The 11,100-nt window shown below is 58.3% G+C and overlaps 1 protein-coding gene across 3 annotated transcripts in view; it reads right to left on the bottom strand.

Moving 5' to 3' along the window:
• Positions 1 to 949: 949 nt before the first annotated feature.
• The window catches only part of LOC105482858 (SH3 domain binding kinase 1), a 67,076-nt gene continuing 56,925 nt past the window's right edge, over positions 950 to 11,100 (bottom strand). For all 3 annotated transcript variants that reach the window (XM_011743231.3, XM_011743230.3, XM_011743229.3), the window contains exons 2-4: positions 7,226 to 7,458; positions 5,600 to 5,802; positions 950 to 4,693 (exon numbers count right to left, since the gene is read on the bottom strand). In XM_011743231.3, coding sequence (XP_011741533.2) covers positions 3,854 to 4,693; positions 5,600 to 5,802; positions 7,226 to 7,458 — 1,276 coding nt within the window. In that variant the 3' untranslated portion in view covers positions 950 to 3,853. The remainder of the gene's footprint in view (positions 4,694 to 5,599; positions 5,803 to 7,225; positions 7,459 to 11,100) is intronic.

Raw genomic sequence — 11,100 nt, 5'->3', positions numbered from 1 at the left:
CTCCCCCTCCTTCAGAACATCCACCTCGCCTATTGCTGGAGTCTACACCTGCAACCAGCCCTTTTAGCTTCCTCCTGTCCCTTGCTCTGGCCTCACCTTCAGGGAGCATCTGTGGGCTCCTCCAAACTCGATTCTCCCAGTTCCATGCTCTCACTGAACCCAGCCTGCTGTTTGGGCAATGTCTGCCTTCATCATTAGATCACCAGCTGCCCAAGGGCAGGGGCCCTGTCTGTCCTGCTCAATGCTGTGTCCCCAGCCCCTAGGAGGAATCCCGGTAAACAAAAGGTGCTCAGTAAAAAGACGCTGAGTGGTGAACTGGCCTGCACCATCCCTCTGGGCTTTTGCCTCTATTTTCTGGCTAGGCAGAAGGGCTACAAGCTGAACTCCAGGCAAGGGACAACTGCCTGCCCCTTGTCCCAGAATCTGGGTCCTGTTCCCCTCACCCTCAAGCTCTGAGAGGTCACAGGAGTCCTAGAGCCTATGTCAAAGTCAAGTTTTCTTTTCTTTTTTTTGAGATGGAGCTTTGCTCTTGTTGCCCAGGCTGGAGTACAATGGCACGATCTCGGCTCACTGCAACCTCCGCCTACCGGGTTCAAGACCTCCTGCCTCAGTCTCCCAAGTAGCTGGGATTACAGGCGTGCGCTACCGCGCCCAGCTAATTTCGCATTTTTAGTAGAGACGGGGTTTCACTATGTTGGCCGGGCTGGTCTTGAACTCCTGACCTCAGGTGATCCGCCCACCTCGGCCTCCCAAAGTGCTGGGATTATAGATGTGAGCCACTGTGCCCAGCCCAAGTTTTCATTTTCTAGAGTACCTGTGTGCCCCCACCCCCACCGCCCTCTCCACCCCCACTGCCCTCTCTACCCCCACTGCCCTCTCCACCCCCACCGCCCTCTCCACCCCCACCGCCCTCTCCACCCAAACCTGAGAAAAGACAGCCACCCAGTGGTCATTTTTCTAAACTTTTGTTTATTTTTATAGCAATCGTCATGTTTAGAGAAGTAAATAACACATTTAAAAACCTTCTCAGGGCCAAAGGATGCCAGAGTATTTACAAACACATGGGGGAAGGGCGGCAAGACATGAGGGGCTGGGGCTCTGGGGCTAGGACTCCATCCAGGACCCTGCCCCAGGCCCTGAGCCAAGCATGGACGCTGATGCCAGCCACCAGGACTGTCCCACCAGTCACAGCGTGGGCTCAGGGAACATTTGGGCAGCCATGGGGCTCTGTTCAGTGGGCCTGGTAGAGACCCTCTGGTCGACCTGTGGCCCCGCCTCCCACCCAGGGGGCTCCCCGCACCCCACAGGCCAGCTCAGAGGGGTCTCTGGGAAGCACCGAAGGACGGGGGCCAGTGTGGGGGACACGGGGTCTGGGACAGAGGCCAGGATGCCCTGGCCTGCCTGGCGTGGGACAGAGACACGCACATACACACACGCACACACACATACACACTGTACCTTCACAGAAGAATCGCAACAGGGGAGATTTTTTTGTGTGTGAGTTTTTTTTTTTTTTTTCTTCTAAGTCTTCATGTCTACAGTGTTATTTTTTGCTATTATTTTTTGTTTCTTCGACAGTGACATAAACTGAGGTAAACATCTGTGACCAACACCTCTCCTAAGGGGCAAAGGGTCCCAGCCCAACCAGCAGAGGAGGTGGCAGCACCAGGGCCCCAACCTGGTGTTCCGGTTCTGCTTTGAGGTCAGGCTGGTGGCTGGCCCTCTGGGTGCCTCTGGGAATGAGGGGGCTGGGCTACATAACTACGGTCCCCTCCCAACTCTAACATACTAGATACTACAACGGCTGAGGGAAACTCCCGAACAGGATCTTAACAGAGAGAGAGAGAGAGAGAGAGAGAGAGAGAGCACGGCAAGGGACGTCTACTGTGGAATCTCGATTCCTTGTTATTGCAGGAGAGATCAGGATGTCGCGAGGCCTAAGGCAAAAGGAGAAGTCGCGGCTGGGAGAGGCAGCCCCGATGGGCTCCAGGTGGGCCGGGGGCAGTGATGGGGGCCTTCTCTGAGACCTGGCCCTTGGAGGGAGTGGGGGTTTGCTACTTACCTGGCATGTAGAGGGCCCATACCCACTGGGGAGGTGGGGTCTGGAGAGGAGTGGGCACAGCGGGGAGAGCGGGGCCAGGCCCTGGGGCCACCCCACACTGTTTGTAAACTGGACCCGGGCAGGGCAGGGGACCTATAGCCCTTTTTCAAGGTGGGAATGAGTGGGGAGTGGGGGCATCAGCCAGAAAGTGCTCAGAGTTCACTCTGGCCAGCCTGGCCCATCAAAGAGCCCCTCAAATGGCCCAGAACCCCAGGAGGGACCCTGGCAGGGGTGACCTGGGGCAGAGGGCCAGGCACAGGGACAGCCTCACCCATGTGGAGCTTATTGCGGGGGGTCCCAGGCCTCCCCAGAGATGGGCAGGGAGTCAGGAGGGAGCACTGGGGGAGGCAGGGGTCTGTTGTCTCTGTCTTGCTGCCTGGGGGCCTGAACCAACCTGCAGGGGCCTCCTTTCGGGATTCCCTGAGGGGTGTGGTGCAAGGCAGGCCTGGGCGCCCTGGGACAGCTGCCTGGGAGCACCAGGGTGGTGGGGGCGCGGCTGAGGTGTCTGGACGCACAGTCACTGAATGCATAGGAGGACACCCACGTGTCTGCACCCTATGCGTGTGCACACACACCTAGTCACACACTCGCCCCCTCGCTTCCACCGCCCCCGTTCTCACACCCACACATGCAGGTCCTACGCCCTAAACACTCCAGTGCCAGAAATGTGGGAGACGTGAGGATGGGGTCTTGGAGGTTGGCATGTTTGACCCCAAGAAACCTAGGAGAAATTTCCAGCACGAACCAGCTCGCCACCTGCTGGAAGCCCAGGCTACTACGTCTAGGCTGGTGCGGCAAGGGCTGGGAGGACCTGGCAGAGGTCCCTGGGCCTAGGACGGTGCGGCCGGCAGGGGGAGCTGGGCCCTGCCCTCAGCTCCACACTCACTCCCCTGCCCTAAGGATGCGGGGGCAGCTGAGACTCCCGCCCTGTGAGCCCTTCTATCCCCAGAAGTTGTCAGGACAACCCCTTGTGGTTGGGGGGAGGGGCGGGGAGAAAGCTCCACTTCTCGGCCAGTGCCAAGCTGCCCTCCCTCCCGGGCTGTGATTTCATTCGTGCAATGGGAGTGCGCAGGAGTCACTGGTTTCTCGGGGCCTGTCCCGCACATATACGCACTTATGCGACACCCAGACATTTGCTACATTTTCCAGGGGCTTGGCCTCTCCCCTCCAGCCTCTAGGAGAAGGGAGGGCAGGACACAGCTGCCCTCCGCTCACTGCCCTGATCCCAGCCAGTACCCAGGAGCCTTAAGTCCCCTCTCTGCCCAACACTTCAGTCCCTTTCTGTACCCAGGGTGTGGAGGGGGCAGAGTGGGATGGCCAGGAGGAGGGGATCTGGGGTGGGACCGCAGGATGATCTGCCAGTGGGTATGGAGGGCCAGGAGCAACGAGTCCGGGTTCCAGGGCTCAGGGAGGCATCTGGGAGTGTGGACCGAAAGCTCCCTTGCTCCTGGCGTGTGTGTGTGTGTGTGTGTGTGTGTGTGTGTGTGTGTGTGTTGGGGGGGGCTCCGAACTCTCGGGTCTGTGGGGCTTGGCTCCTCTGGGCCAAGTCCCCGCTCACCAGGCCGCGCTAGGGGTCTTTGGTAGCCCCCTCACCAGCCCGCCGGGGACGGACCGGGTGCCGGGCCGCGTCCTGCCTAGTCTACCGCTGCGCCCCCTGTCCCGCGGCGAGGTGGCTCCATTCCCCACCGCCGCACCGGGCACCGGCTGGGGCGGGCCCGGGCGGCTCCCCGGTCCGAGGGCGGCGGAGGCGACTCAGACGCAGATCTCGATGGCCGTGGCCAGCACCACCTGCCCTTTGCTCTTGTCCGCGCGGCCGTCTGTCCGGCCGGGGGGCCCCGGGGGGGCCAGGCCGGGCTCGGGCACCGGCACTGGCACGGGCACCGGCACCGGCACGGGCACGGGCACCGACCCGACTGCGGTGGGCGCGGGCCGGGAGCCGCTGCCGCTCTCGGTCAGCACCGTCCGCTTGAGCGGCCCGGGCGCCTCGAGGCGCAGTGGCCCGGCGGCGGGCGGGCGGTCCCCTGGGGGCTTGCGCGCGCGGTGCGAGGGCCGGCGGCGCAGCTCTGACGTGAGCTCATGCTTGAGGAAGCGGAACACCTCCTTGGCCGGGCCGCGGCGCTCGGGCTCCAGGGCCAGCAGGCGCTGGAACATGCGCAGCGCGGGCTCGGTGAAGCGGCGCCACTGCGAAGGCAGACCCGGCAGGCGGCCCCGCTGCCAGCGCACGAACTCCTCAAAGAAGGCATCGGCGCCCGACGCCGCCTCCCACGGGAAGTTGCCGGTGAGCACACAGAAGATGAGCACGCCGAAGGCCCACACGTCCACGCCCGTGTCCACCGCCAGCCCGTCGGCGCGGCCTGCCTGGCACACCTCGGGCGCCGTGTAAGGGATGGTGCCACTCACGCGCTTGACGCGGCAGCCCACGCGGCGCGTCATGCCGAAGTCGGCCAGCTTCACGCGGCGGCACTCGCGGTCGAACAGCAGCACATTCTCGGGCTTGATGTCGCGGTGCACCAGCTGCCGCCCGTGCATGAAGTCCAGGGCCAGGCCCAGCTGCTGCACACATCGTTTCACCGTGTCCTCCGGGAGCCCCACCTGCGGGCGGCCGGGGGGAGCCGTGCTCGGTTTCCAGCTCTCCCGCGCCCGCCCCGCCGCCCTCCCCTCCAGCTCCCTCTCTAGCAAGGCAGTTTTCGCCTCCCACCCTGTCCCCAGTAACTGGAGCGACCGCGCAGACGTGAGCCTGCTGCGGCCCGGGTGCTGCTGAGAGCCCTTTCCCTCGCTGTCTCATCCAATCCTCTTAGTGCCTGCTATGCCTGCTTCTCCTATGGGGACATCGGGGCCCTCCAGGAGAAAACTGACGAGGGGGTCCGCGGCCACCTCCACCTGCTGTCATTTTGCCCTGCCTGCTAGATACTTATCTCGTCGGTCTCCCCCAACTAGAACGGGGCTCCCTGAGCTTCCTGTCTTGTTCCTTGCTGTGTCCGTGCATCTTTGTCCCCAGATTCTGGCGTGTAGTAGGTGCTCAGCAAAGAAGGAGGACCTACTCCAAAGGTCTCATCACTCAGCCAGCAAGCGGCAGGGCACATTTAAAGTTAGTGCCTGAACCCTCCCCCACCCTCCTGGCTCCAGGGTCGCTTCCTCTGAGGGCCCCTTCTCAGGTGGATCTGACACCTCTCCTCTTGTGCAGCCCCAGGGGAGGGCGCAGTAAGACTTCATCCCATCATTGTCACTGTCCCTTTCAGGGGCTCATCTCCATCTGTTATTATCTGACCCACTGTGGAGTGTCAGTTTCCCACTAGAACAGGGACTTTTGTCTTCCTTACTGCACATCCCCAGCTCCCCGAATGGTAACTGACATACAGCAGGCGCCCAGTAAATACTTGCTGATTAAATGGTCTGACTCCACTCCCACTCTCATACTCTGGGACCCTGAAGAGTGTGACCCTCTCCCAGAGTCCTCTCTGGGACCCTCTCCCTGCCCTAAGCCACCATCCCGAGTACCTGGGGAGGGATGATGTCAAATAGGTCCCCAGCAGGTGCGTACTCCTGGGCAAAGACATAGCAGTCCTCTGTCTCAAAGACCACGTCAAAGACCTTGATGATGAAGGGGCTGGAGGAGAGGCTGTTGGTGATGCTCACCTCCCGCAGGAAGTTCTTCAGCTTGGTTTTGCTCTTGTTCACAAACTTCAGTGCCATTTTTGTGCCTGATGGGAGCAACAGCAACAGGGTTGAAGCCCCCTCTCCCAGTGCCTCCGTGCTGGATGCACCCGTGCCTGTCTCTGGAACAAGGTGCAGCAGGGTCCCCAGAAGGCATGACTATCCTCATCTCACGGATGGGAACAGACCCAGCGAGAGGAAAGGACTTGCCTAAAGCTATGCAGGCAGGGTCAACCTGGGCCTTCTACACCCAGTCTGCAGCCCTCCAGGAGGAGGGGGCGAAGGGGCGAGGGGGCCTGTGGCACCCTCCACTTCTCTCATTTTGTCCTGCCTGCCATATGCTTATTTATCTTGTCGGTCTGCCCCAGCTAGAATGGGTCTCCATAAGCTTCCTGTCTTGCTAAATGGATGAATGAATAAGAAATGAGACACTGCAAGGCACATGTCCACAACTCTGTGCCTGGGCAAGCATCTGTGCCCATCTGGCACATAGCTGTGTGGTACACACATGTGTGTCCACGGAGCATTTACACATCACAGGCCCTGCCTTCGGCACAGCACGTTCACAACTCACACTTCATTATGACTGTATGAGTTGTGCACTACTGTTACCCTATTTTACAGAGAGGCACAGAGAGGTGAAGTCACTTGCCCAAGATCACACAGTAAGCAAATAACAAAGCTCAGGTGACTCCATGTTAGGTGCTCTTCCTGCTGCCCTCAGTTAGCACAAAGCCCCTGGACCCAGGCGTGTGCAGCTGTGGGAGCTCATGCAGCCCCAGCCCCTGGCTGACTGGGTGGCATGGCTGTGACCTACAGTGTGGGAGAGGTATCAAGCTCAGTGACTAAGCAACAAGGCTCTGGAGATGACTCCTGGGGTCTCGTTTTGGTTCACAGCCTCTGTAGCTGCAGGGCACTGGATATGTGGCTGAAATGGCCTAGGTCTCCCTGTCCTCACCTGAGAGATGGCGATGGCCATACTGACCTCACAGGTCCTTCCACCACCCATTAAGTGTGGCACCCTGGTCCTGAGGAACTGCCCTCACTCTCTGTCCACCTCCCTGGGGCCAGCTATCCCTGAGACACTGGTGATACCCAGACACAGCTGGCAGCCCTGCCCTCTCCAGAGGCTCCTGACACAGCCCCTTGGCTGTCTCAAAGGCACCCCAGATGGCCCCGGAGCAGCCCATCCTGTACCCTGGCCACTCTGCCCCGGATTCCTCCCTTGCTCCATCTGCCCGGTCTCCTCCCCCGTGGGCTGCCTCAGGCCTCATCCTCTCCATCTGGCCCCTGACCCTGCCTCCTTGCTTCCACAAAGCACCAGAGAGCCGCGGCCCAGCTGGAAGGTCACGTCCCCCTACCCCGACCTCCCAGCCCTGCCCCACCCCAACCTCCCAGCCCTGCCCCACCTCAACCTCCCAGTCCTGCCACACCTCAACCTCCCAGTCCTGCCACGCTGCACTTGCTCACCTGTGCCCTTGTAGACCACCAGGTCAACCTTCCCGTAGGTGCCTTTGCCCAGCTCCCGGACTAGTTCGTAGTGCTTGGTGACATCGCTGGCAGCCAGTGTGCGGAGAGTCAGGGCCTGCATGTCTTCAGTGAGAAGGGGCACGCCGGCACCAGGCCCAGGGGCAGCCCCTGGCCCACAGCAGGTCAGGGAGCGGGGCGGCTCAGGCTCTGGGCAGCCCATGCTCATCTTCTCCCTGTTGGGTAGGGGTGGTGAGCATGAAGTGTGACATCAGGCAAGGGTCCCCTCCTCCAGCCCCTCTGCCCTCCCCAGAACCCAGAAAACTTGAGGATGGGCCTGGATGCCAGGCCCAAGATAACCACAAGGGGGCGACAAGCATCTTGGTCGCGTCGCCTTCCCCAAAGCCTCAGGGGCCAGCCTGACTCAGCTCCCTGAAGACCGTCACTGCTCGACCCTGTGCTTGGTGGCACCAGCCCCTCTGCCTCATGCTGCCACCCGCACAGTGTCAGGCAAGGCCCCTGTTTATGTCACACAGACACAGCCAGATACCGAGTTCACACGGGTACTCCCATTCACAAGCGTTGGTTTTATTTGGATTGTAGAGAGGGGGTCCCACTGTGTGGCCCAGGCTGGTCTCCAAATCCTGGCCTCAAGTGATCCCTCTGCCTGTCCCTCCCAAAGTGCTGGGATTACAGACATGAGCTTCTGCACCCGGCTTGTTTTTATTTTTATTTCTGAGACAGTGTCTTGCTCTGTCACTCAGGCTGGAGTGCAGTGGCACGATCACAGCTCACTGCAGCTCGACCTCCCAGGCTTAAGCTATCCTCCTATCTCAGCCTCCTGAGTAGACTGGACTACAGGCATGCACCACCACACCTGGCTAATTTTCATTTATTTATTTAATTTTAATTTTTAATTTTTAGGTATGGGGTACATGTGCAGGATGTGCAGGTTTGTTACACAGGTAAATGTGTGCCATGGTAGTTTGCTGCACCTATTACGCCTGACTAATTTTTAATTTTTTCTTTGTAGAGTTGGGGTCTCACTATGTTGCCCAGGCTGGTCTAGAACTCCTGGCCTCAAGTGATCCTTCCACCTCAGCCTCCCAAAGCACTAGGATTACCAGCATGAGCCACCGTGCCCAGCTTATTCACAAGTACTGACGAAGCACCTGCTGTTCCCCAGGGCTCTCCAAAGCCCGGAGTACACAGCATGAAACGAACACCTAGGATTCCCTGCCCCATGGGGCTTACACCCCAGGGGGAGAAGGGCAGTAGACACAGTGATCACACCAGTTGTATATTATGATGGAAAGTGATATGGGCTCTCCATAAGGTAGGAGGTGGGGAAGAGGTCTGAGGGCCATGATTGCAGCATCACATATCTTGGCCATGTGGTCTCAGGCCAAACTGGCAGGATGGTATAGATGTGGCCACACCATCCCACCACACACATGGCCACACATCAGCACAGCCTGGCAGTGCCTCCCCCACTGCAGACGACCTCACCACCCAACTAATGAACACTGCGCCCGGCTGACCTGACTTTTTAAAAAATTGTATTTAGGCTGGGCGTGGTGGCTCACACCTATAATCCCAGCACTTTGGGAGGCCAAGGCAGGCGGATCACTAGAGGTCAGGCGTTCGAGACCAGACTGGTCAATGTGGCGGAACTCTGGGAGGCCAAGGCAGGTAGATCACTAGATGTCAGGCGTTCGAGACCAGATTGGTCAATGTGGCGGAACTCTGTCTCTACTAAAAATACGAAAATTAGCTGGGCATGGTGGTACACGCCTGTATCCCAGCTACTTGGGAGGCTGAGGCAGGAGAACTGCTTGAACCCTGGAGGCGGAGGCTGCAGTGAGCAGAGATTGCGCCACTGCACTCCACCCTGGGAGACAGAACAAGACTCTGTCTCAAAAAAGAAAAAAAAAATTGTATTTGTATTGAGACAGGGTCTTGCTCTGTTGCCCAGGCTGGAGTGCAGCAGGGTGATCATAGCTCACTACAGCCTTGAACTCTTGGGCTCAAGGGATCCTCCTGCCTCAGCCTCCTGAGTAGCTGGGACTGCAAGCATGCACCACCACATCTGGCTAATGTTTAAATTTTTTGTAGAGATGGGGTCTTGCTATTTTTCCAGGCTGGTCTCAAACTCCTGAGATCAAGCGATCCTTCCACCTTAGCCTCCCAAAGTGCTGGGACTACAGCGTGAGCCACCACGTTGGGCTGAGACCTGACTTGTCACGTGGGTGACAGTGAACTAACTCTCCGCCCGTGACCTTCATTTCTTTATTTCCCCTTATCTCATGTCATTTTTCTGGTTTTATTGAGGTATATTTAGTGTTCAAAAAACTACACGTTTGAAGTGTACAGTGTGATGATTCTGACATATGTATACATCCCTGCCGCCGAGACCATGAACACATCCATTACCCCAAAGTTTCCTTTTGCCCCTTTCTAAAACCCCATCCCTCTCTGCCCCTATCTTCCAGGCAACCACTCTGGGCGTTCATTTCTCATCTGTAAATGGAGAGGGGTTGACTAGGGCGAACGAGCCTTTTCCAGGCGCAGGCACACATGAGTATGTGTCTGTGTGTGCACCAGCAAGAGAGGCCAGGGCTGTCTCCTTTAGAAGCTGCCACCAGCTTCCAGCCCGAGCACCTGCTTCCCAGTGCAGCCTCCCTCCCTGCACTCCCTTCTCCCTCTTTTTCCTTTCGTTCTTTCTTCTTTTTTTTTTTTGAGACGGAGTTTCTCCCTTGTTGCCCGGGCTGGAGTGCAGTGGCATGATCTTGGCTCACTGCAACCTCTGCCTCTTGGGTTCAAGCGATTCTCCCACCTTAGCCTCCCAAGTAGCTGGGATTACAGGTGTGTGCCACCATGCCTGGCTAATTTTTGCATGTTTATTAGAGATGGGGTTTCACCATGTTGGCCAGGCTGATCTCGAACTCCTGACCTCAGGTGATCCACCCGCCTCGGCCTCCCAAAGTGCTGGGATTACAGGCGTGAGCCACTGCACCCAGCCCCTTCTCCCTGTAATCCCAGACACGTCACTCCAGCGTCCCTAGCCTGCCCCTAAGCACCCCTGCACCCTGAAGAACAACGACCACAGCTCCATCTGGGAGAAGGCACAGATGTAGAGCCAGACAGCCTGGGTCTGAGTCCCAACTCTGTCACTTGCTAGCTGAATGTCCTTGGACAAGTTACTTCCTTTCTCTGTGCCTCAGTTTTCTCATCTATACAAAGGATGTAATAATAGTGCATTGGACCAGGCAAAGTACCTCACATCTGTGATCCCAGCACTCTGGGAGGCCAAGGCGAGAGGATTGCTTGAGGCCAGGAGTGTGAGACTGGCCTGAGCAAGACTCTGTCTCCACAAAAATTAAAAAAAAAAAAAAAAGTTAGCTGAGTTTAGTGGTGCACACTTGTGGTCCCAGCTACTCAGGAGGCTGAAGCAGGAGAATCGCTTGAACCCAGGAATTCAAGGCTGCAGTGAGCTATGATCACTGCACTCCAGCGGGGATGACAGAGTGAGACCCTATCTAAATATTATAATAATAATAGTAATAATAATAATAACAGTGCCTTCTCCCAATGCGTTCTTGCGAGGGTTAAATAAGTTAATAGGCGTGAAGCCCTGGCATGTGGCATGCAGTAAGTGCTCCATAGGTGCCCGGGGTTACTGTGTTGTTCTCGTCATCATCACCGGCTTTCTCTCCGGCTGAGCAAGGGCGGGCGGGGATGGCTGGAGGCTGGGAGAGGGTGAGCACTCCACGAGCCTTGCATCCTCGCCCGGCCCGGCAGCTCCCTTCCAGGCCCCAAGCCTCTCCTCCTCCTCCTCTGCCTTCCCCTTCACTCTCGGCACGACCCAGCCTCCCACT

Source organism: Macaca nemestrina, chromosome 18, assembly GCF_043159975.1.
Source record: "Macaca nemestrina isolate mMacNem1 chromosome 18, mMacNem.hap1, whole genome shotgun sequence".
Lineage (NCBI taxonomy): Eukaryota > Metazoa > Chordata > Mammalia > Primates > Cercopithecidae > Macaca > Macaca nemestrina.
Note: the sequence above shows the minus strand (reverse complement) of the source record. Positions and strands in the feature narration are given on the sequence as shown.